Source organism: Delphinapterus leucas, chromosome 8 (genome assembly GCF_059928025.1).
Source record: "Delphinapterus leucas isolate spDelLeu-1000000601 "Yukka" chromosome 8, BTC_Dleu_Yukka2, whole genome shotgun sequence".
Classification (NCBI taxonomy): domain Eukaryota; kingdom Metazoa; phylum Chordata; class Mammalia; order Artiodactyla; family Monodontidae; genus Delphinapterus; species Delphinapterus leucas.
Window position 1 is genome coordinate 44,020,171 of NC_143136.1, and position 25,571 is coordinate 44,045,741.

General features: G+C 41.6%; 1 protein-coding gene across 4 annotated transcripts in view; it reads left to right on the forward strand.

Annotated features, from left to right (window-relative positions):
• Positions 1–25,571, forward strand: part of NEMP2 (nuclear envelope integral membrane protein 2) — a 44,207-nt gene that overhangs the window by 12,963 nt on the left and 5,673 nt on the right. For 2 of the 4 annotated variants that reach the window (XM_089915985.1, XM_089915986.1), the window contains exons 2-10: positions 1,989–2,104; positions 6,336–6,567; positions 6,705–6,777; positions 7,782–7,844; positions 8,215–8,308; positions 9,131–9,245; positions 10,884–11,109; positions 14,247–14,423; positions 15,147–24,670. In XM_089915985.1, coding sequence (XP_089772111.1) covers positions 1,989–2,104; positions 6,336–6,567; positions 6,705–6,777; positions 7,782–7,844; positions 8,215–8,308; positions 9,131–9,245; positions 10,884–11,109; positions 14,247–14,423; positions 15,147–15,288 — 1,238 coding nt within the window. In that variant the 3' untranslated portion in view covers positions 15,289–24,670. The remainder of the gene's footprint in view (positions 1–1,988; positions 2,105–6,335; positions 6,568–6,704; positions 6,778–7,781; positions 7,845–8,214; positions 8,309–9,130; positions 9,246–10,883; positions 11,110–14,246; positions 14,424–15,146; positions 24,671–25,571) is intronic. The other 2 variants (XM_089915987.1, XM_089915988.1) reach the window with 2 other exon arrangements.

Consider the following 25,571-nt stretch of genomic DNA (forward strand, 5'->3'; position numbering starts at 1 on the left):
GCATCACAGTGTTAAGAGTAAAGATTAAATGGTTTCACAGCATCACAGTGGAGGGTACTGGATCCTCGTGTAACTTCCCTGCTTTGTGCAGCCACCTGAGAACCTTGACTTTTATGCAGTTGTATTTTCAGAGGTGATGGGCATTCACAGTGTCTGTTTCTTCACTTTTCTCCAGCTTAATGCTAAGGTGTTTCTAGGCAGGACCAGGACCTATCTGGACTTACTTAGTGTTTTTCCCTAAATGGATATAATTGTTGAGTTGTTATTACTGGTTACCCGATCCTTCCCCAACTTTGGTGTAGCAGGTTGTTCTAGCTTCATTTCAGGTTTTTCTGGAGAAACAACTGATCGCATTCTCCGTAGGGGAGTGAGGGCTGGGGCATAAGGCCTGTTTCTCGATGTGCGCGTAAACATTCCCTGTTGCTGTTTCACATTTGACAGACGTAGTGGTGATACCCTATCCTGGGTCCAGAAGCATCTGTGACTTTCATCTCACTTCATTTTAAATTCAAATATAGCAGCAGCCTCAAAAAACAATGAACCCCATTACTTCATAAATTTCTTGTGGCATTTACTACATTTACCATCTGTAATGCTGCACCTGTCTTCTCTCTCTCTCTCTGTTACACTGTGTTATATTGTATTATATATTACATACTATATATAAAATATTTTTTGTGTATTACACAGAACACACGCATATATGTATGTACTACATCTGTCTCCAGCCAAACTTCTCCTGTGCTACAGACCTGTCCATCTTCACCTAGCCCCACCAACCAAGACTCAGTACTTCTAAAATTGAACTCTTCCTCTTTTTTTTGCTTCTTCTCTAGTATTCCTTATCCCACTCACCAGAACCATCAGGTCATTTCTGGATCTCTGAGTCTGTTGATTCCACTTCCTAGGTGCTCTTACATCTGTTCTTTCTCCTGCCTCCTTAGTTTGTTTCTTGTTTAGACTGCTTCGGGAGCCTCCACAGCTCTTCTGCTTTCAGTCTTCTGCCCCTCTAACATTTTGCGTGGCCTACAGAATGCTCTTTCTAAGACATGACTGTGTTCTCTGTTCCCACAGGTCCATTCTGTGCCTTGCTCTCCCCTGCTCAGTTCCTGGAAGCTGGCCTCTGTGGGCTTCTTTGCCCTCTGGCTTCCGATTGGGTTTGGCAGATGAGAGGCACTGACGGGAGGGCGGGAGAGAGCTCCCCCTGAAGCTCTGGCAGGGCTTGCATCCCCTTAGACTACTGTCCTCTTGGCTCTGGTAACAACGGGTCCTCCCTTTGCCATTTCAGGCCTAGGGATGTTGAAGGCTTTCTGCTCTTGTTGGTGCCTGGGAACTTCACGGTTCCTTGTTGTTAATGCCTTAACCCTGCCTACATCTTCACCGAACTCTTCTCAGTGAAACCCTTTGGAATGTCAACAGTGTCTTGCTGAGACTTTGACACTTACCTAAAATCCTTCAATGCTCTGCTTTCTGCGGGAAGTCCACCCTCCTCAGTGTAACAGAAACCACCTAGCTCTCTAGCTTCAGGTGTTGAAATGTCCTGTGTATTCCCTACACTCTGTCCTCGTGAATGGCCGAAGCACTTCCATGATTTCCCTCATCTCCATGGTTCTGTACACATTTGTCACCCCACCCCCTGACTTCTGTCTCGCTGCCTCTGACTGTGCTTCAGTGCTCCTCTCACGTTTCCTCCTTTCTGGGAAGCCTCCCTCAATCCTTGCCCTCTACTTCAAGATTGAAGAAGTGCCTATTCTCCATGCTCTTGCAGTCCCTCCATCTGTCATAAGAGTATTGGTACTGGACTGTAATCTTTTTGTCTGCCTCCTGCTAGATTGGAAAGACTGAAGGACTATAATTACCACGTAGAAGAATTTACTGGCCATAGACTACAAAAACAGCCATCATTAACCCTGTGAATAAAAAAGAAAGAAGATAAGATTCTGGGCAATTACATATTTAGGAAATACATTCTTTTTTCCGTTTCTCAGTTGCAAGATGTAAAGCTTTGAAGGAAATGGATTTAATTAAAACGTCTCAGTCAGACTGTTACTGCTACAATCAAAAATCCCAAGTGAAATGGAAGTATATGTGGTCAACTGTGCAGGTAAGAGCCTACTTTCAAATTATGTCTTAGGGACAGGGAGTTAAAACGTACTATTTCAAGAGTAGAAGTAGCTTTTGTATGACATAGAGCTGTGTATCAGTATGAAAGCTGCCTGGGGGATTACACACAGCAGTTCAGGTTGGGGGGGGGGGCTATGGGAGGGGACATTAACCTCCATACTCTTCATCAGCCCCTCTCCAGCCACTCCAAGTAGATATACTATCTGAGTGCAGTGTGCTTGCTGTTCGGACATGGCTCAAGACAATACCCTCTTGCCTACTTTCCAAAATAATTGCTATCTCAGACCCTTCTCTATAGAAATCTGAAGTTACCTCTGATCCCAGGTGTGGTCAAGATAGTAGTTACTCTTAATAGCCTAGCACTTTCCTTCCTTCAGCATTTAATGAATATTTATTAAGCACCTACTAAGTGCCAGGAATTCTTCTAGGCTCTTAGGATCCATCAGTGAACAAAATAGATCCCCGCTCCCGTGATGTTTACACTCTTGGGAATGGGGGTAGGGGGTAGGGTGGGGTTAGCTATAAATGTAAAAGAGGAGAAAATTATAAAACTAGTAAGTGCTATAAAAAAAAGAAAATGTAGAGTAAGATAAGTGGAATGAGGCGGGTGGAGGCAAGTTGCAGTATTAAAAAGAGTGGTCAGGGTCTTTCTCATTGAAAAGGTGACACATGAGTAAGATCTCAGTGATGTGAGTTACCCAACAGGGTATCTGAGGGAAGAGTGTTCTGGCTGAGGGAAGAGCTAGGACATCATCATATCAATAGACACTTGATGTTGCTTTGTACTATTACTGATAATATACACCACTTTGGTCACTTGGTTAAGGTGTTATCTGTCAGTTTACAGTTTTACCACTGTAAGATAACTATTTTCACCTCTGTTATGAATGACTATTTTGAGGGGATAATTTGAGACTATGTATATATTTTATTCCTCATCAAACTTTTACCCCCTAGTTTTATTATCTGTTGATGATGCTTGCCTGAATCAGTTATCATCACGATGTTTATCAAATGGTGATTTTCTAACTCCATTATTCCTTCTACATTTCACTGGCATTCTTCTATAAGGAAGAGTTTTACCTCCCCAATTTATTTATATCCATATAGTTTCATGGATTGCCAATTCATTTGCTGGACTACAATTCCTTACTTTTATTATTTGTTTTGTTATTCAAATTGTCCCAGATTTGGCCAGTAGGAGCCCCTTTGAACTAGCCCTTATGTTCTTTAACTTGTGCCTATCATTATTTGAGCACTTCTTTACCTTCTGGCAAACAAGATGTTCCCAAGCTTATCCTGTAATTTCTTAGACGCAGCTCTGGAGTCATACATTTTTCCAAGGAGCACTCAGTGTCAGGTGTGTTCATTACTACCGGATATCATTATCATATGTGTATGTACACACCCATACTCCTATACACATGGCTGTTTCTTCCTAACTTTCTTTCTTCTTACTTCCTGTCTATCTGTCTTCAAAAACCATGAATTCTGATCTCTCCAACACCACTGGGTTCACTCTAGTCTTTCTCCTTTCCATATCTATAACTCTCTTCTCTGATTGTGAGAAACCTGGTTCCCATTCTCATCAATATATTGATTTATTTGCCTAATCCTAGAGTAATTTCAGAGTTGCTAAGCCATACTGTTTTGAAAAACAAACCTAGTAACAAGAGCTCAGTATTTGTTTACAGTGTGTTTTATCTTTAGTTTGAGGGGTCACAGTCTAAATATTGTGCTCAAAAGTTAGTTGGGTTAATTCATTCCTACCCATCCCCCTTCAATATGGTTATATTATTCATTTGAAATACACTTGTTTTTATTTGTTTCCATTTCAGAGTTTTTCCTCATCCTGGTTGATTTTATTGTCATTATTTTTTAGTATGTACAATATTAATATGGCTCAAAAGTCAAAACTACACAAAGGTGTTCTCAGAGAAGCGTCACTCCCCCTCATCCCTTCCCACCCAACCCATGTGGGTAATCAATCTTGTTAGTTTCTGGTATATCTTTCCTGTGTTTCTTTTTACAAAAGTAAGTGGTGATGCGTATTTATAGATGGTGCTTAAAGCCATGGGACTAAGGAGTGAGTTTAGACGGAGAAGAGGAGAGGACCAGCGACTGAGCCTGGGTCAGTCAGATATATTAAGAGGTCTGGGAGGAGGAAGGGGCCAGCAGAGGAGAGAGAGAAAGGGCAACAAGTGAAGGAGGTGCCCAGGGAGCCCCAGGAAGTGCGACAGGGAGGAGGGAGTGATCAGCAGCGCCAGACTCTGTTGATGGATCAGATAGAATGACTGGGAATGAGTTGACCATTCGGTTTAGCAACACCATGCCACTGATGACCTTGTCAGGGGCAGCCTGTTGGAAATGAAAGCCTGACTGAAGTGGCTAAAGAGAGAAATGGGGGAGAGGAACCGGAGGCTGCAGGTATTGGCAACTTTTAAAAAGAATTTTATTGTAGTGGGAAGCGAGGAAAGGGGGTGATAGCTGAAGGGGAAAATGGAGTCAATAAAAGGGTTTTTTGTGTTTTTCTTTTAGTGGGAAAAATGCCAGCATGTTTGTAAGCTGATAGGAATGGTCTAGTAGAGTGGGAAGAAGTACTGGTGGGATGTCCTTGAGTAGCAAAGGTGGGTCGGATCCAGTGCACAGGTTGGGGGCTTGCCTTTAGAATGGAGCCTGTAAATCTCCGTGGCAGAAATTTCCTCTGGAAATGCACAGGCCAGAAGCAGAGCATGTGCCTGCAGATATGGGGATATGGGGATAAGAGCCCTCCCTGTTCTCTTCCGATTTCTTCTGTTCTCCGTGAAGTAGGAAGGATCACCAGCCAGAAGTGAGGCAGGGAGAAGTTATTGGGGTATTGAGGAAGGAGAAGCCGTGAGGTCATCGTTGAAGAGAGTGGAAGAGCCACTGGATAGGAGTGTGTGCTATGATTGCCAGCAGCCTTCCGGTCCTACTTCAGGTTCACAGTCAAGGGTTTGAAGTGAGCACTACGAGTTTCTCCAGCATGATCAGTGGTGTAGATGCAAAAGTGGAATAGGTGGAGGGTTGGATTTTGCAAGTGAGTGTGACAGAGCACGAGGGGTACAAACAAGTTAAGGGTACATATAAGGGAATGCTTTATAATGATTGATCATGGAACTTAGCTGGAAAAGAAGGGGCTGAGGACATCAAGGGTGAGGAGCAGAGGAAAGGTGCTTGCTCCCTGCTGGGGTTAATGCTTGCTGGGGTCGGGGTGTTAAGGGAGGCACGCTGGAAAGGTAGGAGGTGGTGGTCAGCTAGTGGGGTGTATTTCATGCAGCCTGTATTGGAGGCTGCAGTGTGGGACTGACAAGATTGGGGTGTGGCCGCAGGCATGATTAGCTGAGGTGAGTGGAGCATAAGAGGGGAGGAGTTCAAGGAACCAAGAGGACAGGATATTGGAAGGAGTTTTGTGTGTATCTTGTGTATATTTAATCCCGGAGACATGACAGGAAGTAGTATTGGAGAGAGAGCAGCAGAGAGCCAGGAGCTAAAATCCAAGAGAATCGGGGCGTTGGTAGACAGATAATGGGTGATTTCACCTGAGGCCTGAGATTCAGAGCTGGTGCTCTCTTTCCCCTTTTCAGGCTTGCCGTATCCTTGGACAAAGAAGAGAAATAGAGAGGGACAAAGGCAGCAGCAGAGTTGTCCTTTAATGGTCCCTGGGCTGTCATCACCTGCTTAGTATTGTAGGTGGTTCTTTGCTGTGAGACTTGAGTAGCACCTGGGGTTGGGTTCTGATCCTTCTTCAGCGGGCATGGTGAGAGAAGCCTGAATCACATATGCTCAGCTGATCTGTAAGATAGAAATGCTTTTTTCTCAGTCACAGTAGAAGTGGTAGATATATAAACCCTATTCTCATTAGGTTTATAACCAAATAGTTTGCTACCTATTATTTTCTATCTCATCCATTTTCACATGTCCCTTGGCCACAATAACCTGCTGGAAGAGGGAATTCCATCATCCACAACTCAGGGGAAGAAACATCCACTTTAAGTGTCTGTGCTCCAGTGTGTGTTGACTAAACACAGATCTCTGGATCTGTCCCTGGGATCAGAATGTTGCCAAGTACCTCTGAGTGTTCTTTATTCAACCAGTCTTGGGCTCTCTTTACTCCTTTTCTCATGATTTTAAGAAGCTTATAAGAAGTTTTAACTTCTGTGTTTGTGAATTTGTTTGTTCTTGTTTTGTAGGTGAAAATTACCAGTTCAGGCCTGCTCAGTATTGTATATATCACAGAAAGATATAATTGCCAGTATCCAGAAACCATTCTATCTATTATCAAATGTGTGATTCATAACCTTTGGACACCAAAGGAGTCTAATGATATAACCATAACCATCAATCCATATGGGGAGACTGTGTGCTTCTCTGTGAAGCCTGCCAGGAAGATATTTATCTATACCGTAAGAGTGAATCAAAACAGTAAGTCTCTTTTTATTATACTTGATTTCTGGAATCAGTTTTTCTGGAGTGACATTTCAGTAAATTGACTTTTTTTCACTACGCTACATTGACACAGAATCTTTGTTTGTTGTGTGTCTGTGTCTTTTTTGCTCCAGTTGTGGATTTCAAACTCTTCCTTGTGTTTGTGGCGGGCATTTTCCTCTTCTTTTATGCAAAGACCTTGAGCCAGTAAGTATTCATTTTTACTTTCTTAAATTTGTGAATCAAAAAGAGTAGGACATTTTTAACCCTGTGCTGAATAGTTCCACACTAGTTTGTAGGTCTTGCTTTAGATTTTGCAAACAATTGGTCTGAAGACAGTGTTTGAAAGGTTTTAAAACCAGTAACATTTGTTTGTATAGTATGATATGTACTGGTTACAGAGTACTTTCACATGCATTACTTTGTATTATGTATCAATATACATTTTTTTAATAGATTTATTTTATTTTAATTAATTTATTTTTTGGCTGTGTTGGGTCTTTTGTTGCTGCGCACGGGCTTTCTCTAGTTGCAGCGAGGGGGGCTACTCTTCGTTGTGGTGCTAGGGCTTCTTATTGCGGTGGCTTCTCTTGTTGCGGAGCACAGGCTCCAGGCGTGCAGGCTTCAGTAGTTGAGACACACAGGCTTCGGTAGTTATGGCTCACGGGCTCTAGAGCGCAGGCTCAGTAGTTGTGGTGCACGGGCTTAGTTGCTCCGTGGCATGTGGGATCTTCCCAGACCAGGGCTCAAACCTGTGTGCCCTGCATTGGCAGGCGGATTCTTAACCACTGTACCACCAGGGAAGCCCCTATACATTATTTTAATTGATTTGATTCTCTTAACAACTATGTGAGCTCTGGATTATTGTTCTCAATTTATAAATGAGAAAACCGACATCCGTCAGTACATGAGTAGTCTTGCCAGGGCTGAAATTTATACTCAGGTTTTCTGATGCTGGGTGCCTTCCTCTCTCTTACATTTGCACCACCTCCTAGATTTGTGGCTCTGATACAGAAGGTTGAATTTAACATATTATCCTGATACTTTTTTTCTTATAACTTCTCTCATGAAAAAGGAATTTCTTTCCAATAATATTTTACTTCTTAACTTGCTATTCTGGACATTATTTATTTTCAAGTTTTTCCTTATGGCTTAAGAGAGTGTGTTTCATGTCCTCCATGGTCTTAATAAATTGGATGTTGCTTACATAGCCTGAAGAGTAAAGCTTGGACTCAGAGGAGATGGGCTGCAGGCCTGAATCCTCCAACTGACAGGTACTGACTTGGGAAAGCCTTTAATTTCTTGGCGCCTTAGTTTCCTCCCATGTAAAATTTTCACAAGACTGTTGTGAGAGCATGTTAAGCTCTCAGACAAGTGCCTGCTATGTGATAGGTGCTCCAATAATTATTATTGGACCAGATTCTAAACATAGAAGATAACTCAGACATTCTGTTTCGAGTTAGTGGCAAGCTACCATAAATTTCAAGTAGAGATTTCATTTTTTAAGAGTATAGGATGTAATTAAAGCTGCCATCTGAGTTTTTCTTCTTAATAATCTTTATGACTACTGTCAAGTTAAACATGTTTCTAATACTGAAAGAGCGACTTGGCATTTAAATGGCTTTTATCTGCTTGTCTTGACAGGAGCCCTGTTTTCTTTTACTCTTCGGGGACTGTGCTAGGTATTCTAATGACATTAGTCTTTGTCCTGTTGCTGGTGAAAAAGTTCATTCCTAAGGTAGGTATACCATGTACAAATGAATAAAAAAATGGAAATCATGATCTCATAAACATGAAAAATTGATTAAAATTAATTCACATTTATTATGAAAGTTCCTAATTCAAACCGTATTTCTACATTGTATAAACTGGCTTAAATTGTATCTTTTCCAAGAGATTCCATTTTTATTTATTACTATGTGTAGGCTTAAGTTTTGGCGATACTTTTTTTGAGACCCTTTTATTTTCTAGATAATACGTTTTTCTTATGAGTGATGGGGGCTTATTCTATGCTGAGTGCAGATTTCTCTTGGCTCAGCTGAGGAATGTCATGATGCTGAACCATTGGGGCCTTGAATAACAGCATTGCTACATCTGGGGATTTCTTCATCATTATTAGTTCCCCCAAAACACCTTCAATAAAAGAATGCCTGGCATTTAGTTGAGGATACATATATATTAGTTCATGATGCTCATGTTGTGGTTACTCTGATGAAAGCTTGCAACACCAGCATTATTTTGAGATAAATTTATTCTTTAGAACAGTGCTTCTCCAACTGTAATGTACATGCAAGTCACCCGGGGGTCCTGTTGAAATGCAGACTCTGATTCAGGAGTCTCAGTGGGCCTGAGAGTCTGCATCCCAGCAAGCTGCCAGGTGACATCGAAGCTGCTGGTGCGTGGATCAGACCTTTAACAAGACACAAGAAGAGTTATCTTGAGTTGACTTCAATGCAGTTTGATATAGAAGTTTTGAATACAAAGGGTTTATTTGTTTCTTTCTATTTTTATGAGAGTGAATGAACCAAAAACTGTGTCATTTATTTTCTTCCACACACAGTATAGCACGTTTTGGGCTCTAATGGTTGGTTGTTGGTTTGCTTCAGTTTATATTGTGTGGCAACTGATGGAAGAGCTGAAGTGGCTGTGGTGTCAAAACAGAATATATATATTAGGTAGGTAAAGCTTTAAATAATATGGTCTATTATTGGTAAAGCTGAGAATTACAGCCAGGGGCCTTCTTTTGACATACGTTTCTCTCCAGAATCCAAATTTTCATTTTGAACTAAGGAGAAGAGCTGTTAAAAATAATATTTTATTTTATTCCCATGCTTGGTGATTTCAGTTCACTAGTTCCCATTTTAGACTATTTCTGTATGACATCCTTCTTAGTTTTCTATACTAATGATCAAAAGAGCAAAAAAGCATTTGCCCTTTTTGACTGCATGTGCTTTTGGGTTGTGGTTAAGCTCTAACCACATCTAAATTGTAATGAAAACACTTCTCTAAAATGTGGCTCTTTATTTCTTTTTCTTAATTTATTCAGTATGAAGGTGAGAAATCCTAAATATAAATGACTAATGAAAACTTGACTTTTCAGAAACAGAGACACTTGTTCTTCTTGTTTGATGTTATTTTAAAAAACAAACAAAAAAGAAAAACCCAACTTTTTAAAGTGTTTTATTTGGGAAATTATAGAGAATGAGAGAATCAATTTTCTCCTAACCTCTTAGTGCCAAATTTCTTCCGTAAGTCCACCCACCCAGAACAAAAGTAATCAATCCTTTGTGTTTCACTTGAAGGTTTTATGTTTTTAGCCCATTTTTCTTTTTACGCTAAAGTATTTTCAAAGTTAATTATTGCTATTATGGTGTGTTTCCTTAAATACTTCACTAAGCATCTCTACAAGGCAAGAGCATTTTCCTCTATAGTTAAATAACTATTAAATGAATAATTACATAAAATCATCTATTATCTAGGCCATGTTCAAATTTCCTAAACATCCTTGATGCTTGTTTTGTATAAGGTAGGATATAGTCCAGAATCACATTCTGCATCTATTGTGTCCTGTAAGTCTCTTTTAATCCATAACAGGTTTTGGGGTGTTTTTTTTCCCATCACAATGATATGCTGAAGAGACCAAGTTGTCCTATAGAATGTCCCACTTTCTGGATTTCTCTGATTATTCCTTTGTAGTATAATTTAATTTGTTTCTCTGTCCCCTGTATTTTTTATAAGCTGGAAGTTAGATCTTGAGGCTTGCGTACATACAAATGAAACACTTGGCGAAATACGTAAGAGGCAATGTGCACGTGACGTTGGATCACAACAGGAGACACCACAGAATATCTCACTGTCCCTCTTTTGGTAATACAGAAACTGAGCATTGGATTACGAGGGTGACAGCCCCATCCCTGCACTGTAAAATTATATTTTCATTTAGTGACTAGAAAATAAAAGTTAGGAATAGCTTTTGTAGCAGACTGTGACATACACTGAGGCTTATTCCTGACCAAAGCAACTGTGATAACATTTGCCCTCTAGGACTCTGGACCAGAAAATAGGGATACTTACATATTAATATTATAATAATTTATTATTATACATCCTTAATTATTACAAAAGTCAGCCTAATATCTCACATGGAAGGAATAACTAGCCCTAAATGAATTTTTCAACTTCATTGGAAAAAGAAAACAAAAATGAAGGTTTTCTGATATGTTCTTAGCTCTAAGCCATATGGCTCTGCCGGTTTTTTCCCCATAACTTTTCAGTTCAGTGTTATGTTGTTTTACATTCTTCTGCTTTTACAGGCTACGTCTTGATAGTTGGGTGTCTCAGCTTTACTGTTTGTTACAAGCACGGGCCCCTCGTGGAGAAGAGGAGCATGACCCTCTTGGCGTGGGCGCTGCAGCTCCTCTCCCTGCTCCTGGTCTATGCTGGCGTGGCCATTCCTCAGTTCGCCTATGCAGTGATGCTCCTCACCCTGTCGTCCAAGATCCTGCACTACCCACTGAGAGCACTCGCTTACGTGAGATGGTGAGTATCTTTTTTTTTTTTTTTTTTTTTCCATCATAAATTTGACATTTTGAGCTCTGGTTTTATTTATTTTGGGGGGGGGAATTTTTTGGACACATCATAGTTAATCTCACAATTAACTCCACTTCATCTGGATATTTCCCTCTGAGAGGGGGACAGTTAGAGAACGTAATAAGCATCTGATTCCATCCCCATTGCTAGTCGTCGTTCATCTTTCAGAGGTGCACCACCAATTACTAGGTAATGACAGCTCACCCAGAATTCACTAAAATCAGTGGCAAAATTACTTGGGCTCGGAGTCACCTATAATTTCTACTTCCATTCTACGTTTCCTTTTTTTAGGGCCCAGGACTGCTTTAGAGGTAATTGTGCATATGAGATAAGAGTTAGGGAACAGAAATGAATCACAAATGATTGAAAGTTATGATTTATATAATTCGGTTAAGCCTTTGGAAAGTACAGAAAGAAAGACGAGACAAGTTCTGTTGTCACGGCTTTATGATGTCCTCAGTCACGGAGTCTGAGCACCTGTTTTTGTGTCAGGTGCACAGGTGAAGGAGATGGTCCCTACCCTTGAGGTGCACTTGTTGACACGTAGGCATATGTTTCTATAGCTCTGAAGTGTTAAAGTAGGCCTGCACAGGAACTGTGGTGTGTAGAAAAAGTTCAGGAAAGTTCCTGGAGGAGGTCACTGTGCTGAATTTTAATGAATCAAAACAGCCAGATGAATAAATATAGGAAGGGCCTTCCTGACGGGGAGAAAGGCCAGTTTGGTACCATCACAGGGCCAGTGAGCGAGGTGGGTGTCGGCCAGGTCATGGAGGCATCACAGGCCCTCCTGGAGAATCTGATCTGATCCTGTAACGTGGCGGAGGCAGCTGACCGTTACGTATCTTCGTCAGTGCTCTCTGACTACTGCCTCGACAGGGTTAGAAATCAAATGCCGGGGCCCAGAAGGTAGTGAAGGAATGAGCCCGAGCAGAGGGAAGGCAGTGGTGAGGACTGTGTGAAATTCTACAACATTGCCTCCTTGAAAGGGGGTCAGTTGCCATTCACCCTGAGCTGACTGTTGCCATGTGGGAATATGGGCCTTGCCTTGCCAGCTCTTCTGGTTTTCTAGAAAAGCTGGGAATGTGGATTAGAATGTAAATTCTGACAATGTTTAAATGTTGGCATCTAATTTGAAAATAAAAATACATTCAACAAGCAAAAATCAAAGCAGAGACCATGAACATGCCTCGGGCAGTAGGAGGGGCCCATCTGTCTTCTGGCACAGAGGGTGGAGGTTAAGGGGAGGTTCCGGGGCAGGAGGCCAGTCGTCAGACATCACAGCAATCCACGCAAGAGGCGATGAGGGCCTGGAGTAGGGCAGTGAGATCAAGGCAGGAAGAGGGAGTTAATAAATATTTACAAGCTAAACTTGGCTGTGAGGAAGGAGACTCTGTGGTAACTGGTAGTTTCTGGATCTGATGACTGCATGTGTGGTGACCTCACAGGGTTAAAATGCACCAGCGACAGGGCAGGGCCCCTCTGCAGAGGACGCTGGGGAGACTGAAAGGCAGCAGGGTCGGGGGACTGATGCTGACTGCTTCCCCCTGCCCTGTCTCAGAGGTAGACAGTGACTGGGGGTCTCAGAGGTCCCTCTGTCAGGAGGACAGTGGCCACTACACATCCTTCAGACCTCTGGTCCTTTGCCAGGCTTGTGGCCCAAGGAGCCCAAGAGAGAATTCCTTCCACTTTCCCTTTAAACATCCACTGCCCTGCCAAGAGCAAAGTGTGTTCTGTCACGGTGATCCTTTAATGCATTTGCTGTGCGTTCTGTTAACACAAACGTAATGATCAAAATATTGTTAACTTCCTCAACTTTTCATCTTGCTAGTGAGTAATTATGTGAAACATTAGGGGATAAAACAGGAACTTATAGGTTAAATAATAAACCAGAGGAAATACTTTGATTTGTATAGTACTTTCTAGTTTGCAAAGAGCTGTTTGAATATATTTTAATAATATATGGTAGCTGTTCTTCTGATTATCTTTGTTGAACACTTATTATAGACCACTCAGTGTGCTAAGCACTTGACACAAAATAATGTATTTCATCTGTACAGTGACCTCCTTGTTGCTTTCATTTTTTTCCATGTGAGCAAGGTGAGGCTCAGAACTGTGAAGGAATTGCCCCAGTTCACACGGTGGGTAAACCTCAAAGCCAGGACTGTGTCCCGGGCTTCTCCTCAGAGCCCAGGAGTTTTCCTCTAGGGAGACAGTGTAGGTATTCAGAAAAGAAGAAGGAAATCATGTCAGTGGTTCCCTAATTGAGCTCATCAACCACCAGACAATCAATAAAAGTTTAAAGATTTTTCAGGTCCCAAACCTCAAGAAAATGTATGTTTAAAACACCTCCTGGTGATTCTGATGCTCATTTATATTTGGGAATCTCTGGTTAAATTAAATTTTAAACCACCTAAAAACATTTTTTTAAACTCATTGGTAAGTATAACATATATGTTAAAACCTTTTCATCATTACCATTTTTATGAGATTCTTCACTTTAGGACTTTTTTGCTTGGAAAAGAATTCCAATCGTGAGCCCCTCAGCATGTAGCAGAGGAAGAATTATTATAAATGACTGTGTATACACGACCCTTGTACAGTGTTTACTTCCTCTAAGGTTAGTCAGAATCCCCACCACTAGGTGGAGGCGATATTCCACAAATCTTCCCGGCTTCTCTGTTCAGACTAAGTGGCAAGTGATTCTGCTAGGTCTCCATAAAAGGACATCTCAGAGGCTTGCTGCTAAGAAAATCAGCAGGGCAGGCATAAAGAAGCCAGACTTTTAACTGCCTGATTTGAAATCACTGAGGAAGAAAAATGCAATCAACATCTCTATCGGAAATCGATCCTCAGACACCGTAGGACATTATTTCAGATGGTCCAGGAAGAGGGGAAATGTACTGATAGGCCCAAACTACACGTTCTGTAAACCTCCGTCATGATAACAATAAAGTATAGTATGATATAGAGGAAGTTAAGAATTATTACCGTTACTGTTGAAGAAATGTATTTTTATAAATCTTAAGGGTTGAATTGAGCAACCAAATATGGCCAGGAATCTAGCAACCAAATGCCGCCTGTTTTAGGAAAATGAAGAAATGGTTTACATCAGAAAAGCCGGTGGTTAAGTTTCTTACTGAAGACGAGTACAGGGAACAAGCCGATGCTGCGACGACCCACGCCCTGGAGGACCTGCGCCAGGCCTGCCGCAGCCCCGGCTTCCCATCCTGGCTGGCCGTCTCCAGGCTCCGGGCGCCTAAAATGTAAGCCCCGCTCCACTGCCCGCAACACAGCTTGGGTTGGAGTTACCATGAAAATAACATGATGGTTTGGATCAGATACTTCAGGCTAGAAACAGACAACTTCCCTGGATAGTAAATGACGTGGAAGCTGTCAGAGTCGCTTTTGCTTCAGTGCTCTGCCTCGCCCTGTGGAAGTGCCAGTGTCAGAATAAATGTTGATCAGATGTGTTTCATAGGGAAGGCCATAAAGATAACTCATAGGAGAAGGGAGACAGAATGGGATGTGTCACCTGCTTCTCTTCCTACAGGGGACGAAAAGTCATTTGTAAAGGTCACCAAGAAAGACATCTCTGCCCCAGCATCTTTTCCCTACTGCTTTCCCTTCTTCCTAGCTTTATCCAAACGACAGTGCCCTCAAATTAAAGATTGAAGGGGGAAAGTCGTGACACTAAAATAATAAATAGTACATTTAATAAGAAAGAGAGAAAGAAGGAATTAGAAAGCAGGAGTGGGTATATTTGGCAGCGTTTGGTGCTCCTAAGTCTGCCTACTTCTCGATCCTTTCCCTGAACGTCTAGAGAAGGATCACATAAGCCATTCCTGTTTTTACACCCACTGTGCAAATGCCATCCTCTATTGATGCAAAGTCAAATTTAATTAAAGGGGATAAGTAGCCAGGGAACATGTTATCTTCCCAATAAACCTCTCTGTGATAACATTAACTTTATTTAAAACAAATACTAGGTTTGCAGACTTTGTTCTTGGAGGAAGCCACTTGTCGCCTGAAGAAATTAGGCTGCATGAAGAACAATATGGCCTTGCGGGTGCCTTCTTGGAAGAGCAGCTCTTTAACCTGAGGACTCCTGACAGTCTGCCTGCACACTGACTTCATTCTGGACAAGGAAGTGGGGAAGGGCAGGGATCCTATTAAAGGTGGGCAGAACTGTACCGGGGAACAGTGGCAAAAGCATTCACTATGGAGAAAAATCAAGTCACACTGGAAAGGAAAACTAAACTGTATTGAAGATAACTGATCCTTCTTGGACAGTTCTGTGTGTTGTACTGTAGGTGGCCACCAAGATTCTGTGACAGTCATTACCACTGTCCTTGAATGAAGACTCTCATTAGGAACAAAGGGATCATGTTGATCTTCAAGGGGCCGGTTAATTTGAATAGGTGCCTTGTCAACTGCAGGGCATTATCCTCTCTTAATCCCCAGAACCTGTGTCAAAAGACTCTGCATTGCTCTTCCTGCGTGTTATCAATGTAAGTGCTGGAAGAGACCTGAGATACACTGGACCAGTATTTTCCAAAGTGTAGTCCACAAGATGCTAATAAGTGTTAGTAGGTAAAGGAATCCTGAGGTCAACTAAGATGGATGCATGATTAAATGTACTGCAGGACTTCTCAGAGCCTTTAATAATGCTAATGCACACCGTGAACTTCCTAAAGAGGAGAAATTGTGTGCAGCATTCTCCGGCTTAATTTGACAGCAGAACCCTTTTTCATGAGATTAACATTTCTTGGAACACATGTTTGGAAAATGCTGATGGTGGAGGAATGGAGGTTTCAGAAGGTTAAATAACTTGTCCAAGACCACAGGGCTTTTTAGAGGTAGCCCTGGGACTAAAACTCCATCCCTACTGTTTCCAATGACTCAGGTAGAAGAAGAGACCTTTAGAAATGAGGCGCCATCTCGCCACAGCCTTGGGTCTCACAGTATTGGTGTGAGGGGCCATCTCTCCATAGCCTTGGGTCTCACAATATTCATGACTTATTTTTTATTTTTTAATAATAGCCAACTAACTGTTTGATAACTGTGATAAAGAGAAACATTTCCTATGGTTATATTTTAAAGTTTTGATAAGACTTTTATAGACATATATAAAGATTAGAATTTAGAATTACTTTTTACATTTTTTTGTATGTTGAAATTGAAGGCATTTAACCTCACATCGACTGGCCTGTTTTATTTTATTTTATTTTTACTCCCTAAATTCAGGTCTCAATAGTGTTCACACCTGAATTTCTACAACAATTCTGGCTTGGTTTTTTTTTTTTGGCTGCATTGGGTCTTTAATTGCTACACGTGGCCTTTCTCTAGTTGTGGCGAGCAAGGGCTACTCTTCGTTGTTCGTTGCAGTGCATGGGCTTCTCATTGCAGTGGCTTCTCGTGTTGCAGAGCATGGGCTCTAGGCTTGGGGGCTTCAGTAGTTGTGGCACGCGGGCTCAGTAGTTGTGGCTCGCGGGTTCTAGAGTACAGGCTCAGTAGTTGTGGCGCACGGGCTTAGTTGCTCCGCAGCATGTGGGATCTTCCCGGATCAGGGCTCGAACTCGTGTCCCCTGCATTGGCAGGCGGATTCATAACCACTGCACCACCAGGGAAGCCCCTCGACTGGCCTATTTTAAAAAATTGTTTAGTTATACGTGTTTATAACAATTTCCTACAAAACAGATTTGTGATCTTTCTTATAGAGAACAAATCATTTTTCTTCTTGTGCTTCATGATTTTAGACTCCAGAGTGAAATGAGGGACTAACCATGAGCTTTGACCCTGAGGAAAAGAGGCCAAAACATAGGTCTGGGAAAAGATCTGAACATGGCAAAACAATCCAAGGGTTAAGATGTTGCTAACTTCTCTTTAAGAATCAAACGCAGGCTCTTTTGCTGTGGTGGGGCCATAAAGAGTAGCAGCATAAAGAATGAGGAATCTCCCTTTTCTAGAAGGGTTATGGAGGAGGGACACACAGATCACTTAGGCACTGCTTTCCGGAACCAAATTTAGTATAGCGTTTTTCTAAATTGTTCAATAAGAGTGTGGCTGCCTGTTTGGAATTCTTTAGATTGATTTCCAAATGATATTTCCTCTTTGAAGCAGTGTGTCAGTGTTTTACGGGTCTCTATTTTTGCCAGACACCTTTTAATATCAGGAGCTTTGCTATTTTTGTGAAATACACTAAATTTAATCTGTGCTTTCACATAGACTTTGATATAAAAAATCAAAGTGTCTTCCATTCAGATTTATGAAGATGATGACTTTTATAAGTGTAAACAGTTGTAATAGCGTTTTTGTTACAGTTTAATCTGATTTTTATTGTTTTGTAATTCTATTTATTGGTGCTATATTTTAAACGTATCAGATGTGTTTGTGGTTGTGCTCACCAAGAGACGGTGTGTGTACTACATAATGTGTGTGTGCATAACGTGTGCAGTCTGCTGGAGTTCCCAGGGGACATCCCAGCCAAGACAGCCACTGGGCCTCACCTGCGCCAGGGTGAACAGGTGCCGACAGTAGAAGAAAGCAGCTCCTGGTGGGCCAACAAGCTAGGTGTAGCTATTTTTATTGTGATTTTTAATTGCAATAAAAATAGCTAAAGGAAGAGAAAAAGAGCAACAAGAGGCTTTGGGGATATTGTTTTTCATTTTTACTTTTAGAGGAAACCATGGATTTGTCAGTTTCTATTATGTGAGTACCGTGAGAAGCTAAATAATTAAAAGCACTGCTTGCGATATATTGGGTGTATTTCCGTTGTGCTTATTTGAATTGGGGTTTGTTATAGTGCTGATCATAGGTCTAGTCCCCATCAAGCAGTATGTATGTCAGCTCCTCTAAGAGATCTTTTTTCTCTCCTTCCCTTCTTCCCTTCTCCTGTCTGTCTATCCGTCTGTCTCTCTCTCCCCACCACCCTACTCCCTCTCTCCTCTTTTTCTTCATTTATTTAAAGGCCTTTAAACAGTTTAAATGACCATTCAGTAAAATGGTTATGCCCTTCACAGGTTGTTGACAGTTGGTTCTGTGCCTCATGCCACCCTAGGTGTGCAGTTGTGGAGCACAACAGAACCTTTGTTGTGTTAGTGCACCCACGAGGTGCCTCACAAAAGCTCACTGTTGTTAGCAAGTTGGACTCTTTGACCCCAAAACATATGAGTGAGATGTAGTGTAGGTCGCCATGCTTAAACAGTCATATTCAATGTTATTTTTTAAAGGTTTTTAAAAAATATTATTTTTGGCCACGTCGGGTCTTGTGGCACGCGGGATCTTTCATTGCAGCACGCCGGCTTCTCTCTAGTTGTGGCGCATATGCTCAGTAGTTGTGGCGTGCAGGCTTAGTTGCCCCATATCATGTGGGATCTTAGTTCCGCGACCAGGGATCGAACCCACGTTCCCTGCGTTGGAAGGCATATTCTTAACCAGTGGACCACCAGGGAAGTCCCTATTTTTTGAAGGTTTTAAAACACATTTTACATATCACAAAAAATGTTTTGTCAGTTGTATAGTTTGCCAATAATACTTAGAGCTGAATTACAGGGGAGTGTCCATCTAACATTTAGGACAATACTTGAATTTATGACTTTTTAAATCTAGAAATTTATGAGATTTTAGATATTAAGAGATTTGGAATAGCTGACATTGAAACATGTGGAAGAATTAAGACCTCCAGAATGATGTCAAGAAAAGGAAAAGGATCTTATATTATTCTGTATGTGATTATTCCCCAGAGTTAGAGAAGTACAATATTTAAATCACCTTTTTCTTTTGTCCGACTGAAAGAAGGATCCTATGCATAGATAACATAATAGATGTGGAGTTCTGAAGATCCCCCACAGTGAGACAGGTATTTTTATCTGACCTGGGAGCCAGCTGTTTTCTGTATATTTTGGATATTAACCCCTTGTTGGTCGCATCATTTGCAAATATTTTCTCCCATTCCATTTTTTCCCCCCCCATAGGTTGTCTTTTCATTTTGTTGATGGTTTCTTTGCTGTGCAAAAACTTTTAAGTTTGATCAGGTTCCGTTAGTTTTACTTTTGCTTTTATTTTTTTTGCCTTGGGAGACTGATCCAAGAAAATATTACTATGATTTATGACAAAGAGTGTTTCACCTGTGTTCTTGGAGTTTTATGGTTTCATGTCTTACATTTAGGTGTCTTAGCCATTTTGAGTTTATTTTTGTATATGGTGTGTGGCAGTGTTCTAATATAATTGTTTTGCATGTGGCTGTCCAGCTTTCCCAGCACTATTTGTTGGAGAGACTGTCTTTTCTCCACTGTATATTCTTGCCTCCTTTGTCACAGATTAATTGACCATAGGTGTGTGGGTTTATTTCTGGGTTCTTTGTTCTGTTGATCTACGTGTTTGTTTTTGTGCCAATACCATGCTGTTTTGATTACTGTAGCTTTGTAGTATAGTCTGAAGTCTGGGAGGGTTACACCTCCAGCATTGTTCTTAGTTCTCAGGATTGCTTTGGCAATTTGGGGTCTTTTGTGGTTCCATATAAATTTTTGGATTATTCTAGTTCTGTGGAAAATGTCCTGGTGTTTTGATAGGGATTGCATTAAGTCAGTAGATTGCTTTGGGTAGTATGGCCATTTTATTTGTTTTTGTTTTTGTTTTTTTGCGGTACGCGGGCCTCTCACCGCTGCGGCCTCTCCCGTGGCGGAGCACAGGCTCCGGACGCACAGGCCCAGCGGCCATGGCTCACAGGCCCAGCCACTCCACGGCATGTGGGATCCTCCCGCACCAGGGCACGAACCCGTGTCCCCTGCATCGGCAGGCGGACTCTCAACCACTGCACCATCAGGGAAGCCCTGGCCATTTTAATAATAATGATTCTTCCAATCTAAAAGCATGGGATAGCTTTCCATTTCTTTGAATCTTCATTTTCCTTCATCAGTATTTTATAGTTTTCAGCATATAGGTCTTTCACCTCCTTGGTTAAGTTTATTCCTAGATATTTTATTCTTTTTGATGTGATTTTAAATGGGATTGTTTTCTCACTTTCTTTTTCTGATATTTCATTATTAGTGTATAGAAATATTTTGCATTTTGTGTATATTAATCTTGTATCCTGCAACCTTGCTGAATTCATTTATAAGTTTTAATAGTTTTGCGGTGGAGACTCTAGGGTTCCCTGTATAGAATATCATGTCATGGGCAAATATTACAGTTTCACCTCTTCTCTTCTAATTTGGATACCTTTTATTTTTCTTGTCTGATTGCTGTGTCTGGGACTGCCAATACTATGAGAGTACACATCCTTGTCTTGTTCCTGAATTTAGTAGGAAGCTTTCAGCTTTTCACCATTGGGTATTGTGTTGGCTGTGGGTTTGTAGTAAATGGCCTTTATTATGTTGAGATATGTTCCCTTCTCTATCCACTTTGATGAGAGTTTTGGGTTTGGGGGGTTTTTTTCCCCCTCAGCAAACAGAAGATCCTTTACTGAATCCTGAGTGTGAAAATCTACCATTTAGTTCTTTCTCCCTTCTCCCCGTGAGATTCAGTAATCCCTTGATTTGCACGGAACATTGGTGTGTCTGCTTGTTCTTGCTGTTGTGTCCATTTTGTTGTTCTGATGAGAGTTTTATCATGAATGGATGTTGAATTTTGTCAAATGCTTTTTGTGCATGTATTGAGATGATCATGTGGTTTTTGTCTTTCCTTTGTTAATGTGGTGTATCACGTTGATTGATTTGTGTGTGTTGAACCATCCTTGTGACCCAGGAATAAATTCAACTTGATCATGCTATATGATCCTTTTAATGCACTGTTGGATTCAGTTTGCTAATATTCTTTTTTTTTTTTTTAACATCTTCATTGGAGTATAATTACTTTATAATGGTGTGTCAGTTTCTGCTTTATAACAAAGTGAATCAGTTATACATATACATATTTCCCCATATCTCTTCCCTCTTGCATCTCCCTATCCCACCCCTCTATGTGGTCACAAAGAACTGAGCTGATCTCCCTGTGCTATGCGGCTGCTTCCCACTAGCTATCTGTTTTACGTTTGGTAGTGTATATGTGTCCATGCCACTCTCTCACTTTGTCACAGCTTACCCTTCCCCCTCCCCGTATCCTGAAGTTCATTTTCTAGTAGGTCTGCATCTTTATTCCTGTCTTGCCCCTAGGTTCTTCATGACCAATTTTTTTTTCTTTTTTTTTAGATTCCATATATATGTGTTACCATATGGTATTTGTTTTTCTCTTTCTGACTTACCTCACTCTGTATGACAGACTCTAGGTCCATCCACTTCACTACAGATAACTCAGTTTCATTCCTTTTTATGGCTGAGTAATATTCCTCTGTATATATGTACCACATCTTCTTTATCCATTCATCTGTCGATGGACACTTAGGTTGCTTCCATGTCCTGGCTATTGTAAATAGAGCTGCAATGAACATTGTGGTACATGCCTCTTTTTGAATTATGGTTTTCTCAGGGTATTTGCCCAGTAGTGGGATTGCTGGGTTGTATGATAGTTCTATTTTTAGTTTTTTAAGGAACCTCCATACTGTTCTCCATAGTGGCTGTATCAATTTACATTCCCACCAACAGTGCAAGAGCGTTCCTTTTCTCCACACCCTCTCCAGCATGTATTGTTTGTAGATTTTTTGATGATGGCCATTCTGACCGGTGTGAGATGATACCTCATTGTAGTTTTGAGTTGCATTTCTTTAATGATTAATGATGTTGAGCGTTCTTTCATGTGTTTGTTGGCAATCTGTGCATCTTCTTTGGAGAAATGTCTATTTAGGTCTTCTGTGCAGTTTTGGACTGGGTTGTTTTTTTGATATTGAGCTGCATGAGCTGCTTGTAAATTTTGGAGATTAATCCTTTGTCAGTTGCTTCGTTTGCAAATATTTTCTCCCATTCTGAGGGTTGTCTTTTGGTCTTGTTTATGGTTTCCTTTGCTGTGCAAAAATTTTGAAGTTTCATTAGGTCCCATTTGTTTATTTTTGTTTTTATTTCCATTTCTCTAGGAGGTGGGTCAAAAAGGACCTTGCTGTGATTTATGTCATAGAGTGTTCTGCCTGTGTTTTCCTCTAAGAGTTTGATAGTGTCTGCCCTTACATTTAGGTCTTTAATCCATTTTGAGTTTATCTTTGTGTATGGTGTTAGGGAGTGATCTAATTTCATTCTTTTCCATGTAGCTGTCCAGTTTTCCCAGCACCACTTATTGAAGAGGCTGTCTTTTCTTCACTGTATATTCTTGCCTCCTTTATCAAAGGTAAGGTGACCGACCATATGTGTGTGGGTTTATCTCTGGGCTTTCCATCCTGTTCCACTGAAGTTTGCTAATATTCTGCTGAGGATTTTTGCGTCTGTATTCATCAGAGATATTGGCTTTTGATTTTCTTTTTTTGTAGTGTCTTTGTCTGGTTTTGGTGTCAGGGTAATGGTGGCCTTGTAGAATGAATTTGGGAGTGTTCCTTTCTCTTCAATTTTTTTCGAATAGTTTGAGAAGGATAGGTATAAGTTCTTCTTTATATGCTTGGTAGAATTCCCCAGTGAAGCCGTCTGGTCCTGGACTTTTATTTGCAGGGAGTTTTTATCATTACAGATTCTATTTCACTTCTAGTGATTGGTCTGTTCAAATTGTTTCTTCGTGACTCAGTCTTGGCAGGCTGAATATTTCTAGAAATTTGTCCATTTCTTCTGGGTTGTCCAGTTTGTTGCCATATAACATTACTTGTCATTTTCCCCCCTTCTCTTCAACTTACGTTTTGATTAATTTTGTCCCTTAACTAATTCATATTTCCAACCCCTTAATGTTTACAGTGCGCGTTGGAACTGAATGTCTTACTAGACAGCTTATTAGGTATAGGTAAACGTTTAACATAGCACTGTAGTTTGGGAGCATGCAGTATGGTTATAGGTTAATGTTAACACAGTACTAAGAGCTAGGGCCTGGATGGGAAATAAGACAGCACTCCCCTTGCCATGGGCTAGGGCATAATGGCAACATTCATCGAGTGTTTACTGTGTGTCGGGTATGTCATTTGACCATCAGAAGAGCCTGTAAGGCAGATACTGTAATCATCTTAATTTTACAGAGGGGGCCGTGGGGCCGTGAGACCCAGAGACGTTACTTAATGTGAGTTCTCACTGGCAGAACTGAGACTCAAATCCAGACAATGGGGCTCCAGAGCGGCAGTCCTAACCCCAGCACTGTAAGGTCCTTGGGTTGCCATCTAAAAACTGGGACCTCCCTGGAGCCACAGTGGGGCACGTGGTCCTGTATTAGCCGTCCGAAGCAGATGGGAGTTGAGTGAGAGTAAGGCGCTCACCTGGACTGGCTCATTTCTTCCCCATTCTGGACATCACCAAGTTTCCAGTTACTCTCTTATCTTAAACCACAGTTTGTCCTCTCATAAGGTAAGTTACTTAGTGATTTGAGAACCCACTCCCCCTTTCTCTCACCCCTTTATTCTGTTCCCATCCAGGCACTGACCTTTCTCCCATCTGCCTGATGGTTTGGAATTTTTGAGCCAGGAATTCTTAGAGCTTTGCTGAAATGACACCAGAGTGGTTTGGGGCTTCAGAAGTAGCTTTGTCTTGTCCCACTGCACCCAAGGAGAGAAAAATTTCTGAAGGGAAAATCATATTTTATTTGCCTACAGTCAGCTCTGTCACAGCATGCCCTCATCTTCACAGAATAATGTTAATTTTAGGGTCCAGCCTTTCACAATGAAGATGAGAAAACTAAGACCCAGAGATCTCCCAAAGGTAATTTTCTTCCTCTGTTCCTGCATTGTCTAGTATGGTAGCCACGAGCCACAGATGGCTGTTTAAATTTAAATAACATGAGAGACTTCCCTGTTGGTGCAGTGGTTAAGAATCCACCTGCCAATGCAGGGGACACAGGTTCGAGCCCTTGTCCGGGAAGATCCCACATGCTGCAGAGCAACTAAGCCCGTGCACCAGAACTACTGAGCCTGTGCTGTAGAGCCCGCGAACTACAACTACTGAGCCCACATGCCTAAAGCCCAATGCTCTGCAACAAGAGAAGCCACCGCAACAAGAAGCCCGTGCACTGCAACGAAAAGTAGTCCCCACTCACCACAACTAGAGAAAGCCAGCGCACAGCAACGAAGACCCAACGCAGCCAAAAATTAATTAGTTAAAAAAATAAATGAGAAATCTAACTCCTCAGATGCACTAGCCACACTGTAAGCACTTAATAGCCACCTGTGGCTAACGGCTACCACACCTGACGGTGCTGCTTCACGAAGCTGCTGCCTCAGGTTTCTGAGCGGTGGGTGTGTCTGCTGGCCCTTCCCAGCTCCCGTGGCACTGGTCTTCAGAGTCCCTGCAACCTCCAAGTTTTCTCTGCAGGGTTGCCAGACCTTCCGAGTTACCTCCAGAGTGGCACTCATGATTAACAGAGCAGCAGGAGTTAGAAGGCGCTGGATTTCTATGTATCTGGGAATAGCTAGCGATCCTAAATGGAACTGCAACTACACAGGGAGTATCAGGCACACAAGGTAAGGGTTCAGAATGACCGGGGCTGCTTTCAGGCTTGTTCTACCACAACAGAAGCAGAGGGTGGCCTCCCCGCCTCCTGGGGTTGGAGAAGGTCCTGGGTGGACCTGCACTTGGGCATCAGGTGGATCTGAGTTTGAATTCTGGCACTGTGACCTTGTTCCCATAACGTAAGCTGAGTTCAGCTCCAAAATCCTATTTAAAGAGGGGATAGTGATACCTATTACAGTGTGTTGTTGTTAGGACAAAACGATAATGTCATCAGCACACACCAAGCACCCAGTAACAGTGGGTGTGGCTCCTTGTTTCCTGGAATCATTGCTTACCTCCAGATTGGCTGCAAGGAATACCACTTAAATAATGGTCTCAGCACCATCAGTAGCCTCCACGCCCAGCAGTCTTGGAGGAACGGCAAATCAGAGGGGAGCACTTAGCCAACTGTCTGCTTCGTGTGGCCCGTGACAAGACTAATAAGCCAGTAAGGCAGCGATATTCTTCCTGTGAATTCCTTAGGCTTTTCATGAGGTTTATTGGCTGGTGGAGGTATGTGTGTTATTGTCATCTATTATTCTACTTAAGGCCTTGAGTAATAGTTTAATAATCAGTAACTAACCTCTTTGGATCCACATGAGCTCAGCGCTTTGCGTAATTCACTTTTTCTACAATTATGGGGAAAAGCATATGAAACAAGTCATTAAGGTCGTGATTACCAACCTGGGCTTTGTGACCTCCCTGGGTATTTCCAGGGGATCTCAAAAGGGATTAGAAAATTCTCAAATCAAAATATAATTTGAATTCACTAATTTTTTTTTTAAATGGCACTTTGAGGACAGGAGGAAGTCACAAAGTCCACAAACCCATGAAGGTGTCTGCTCTCAAAGGCTGGAAATTACTGCACTATTT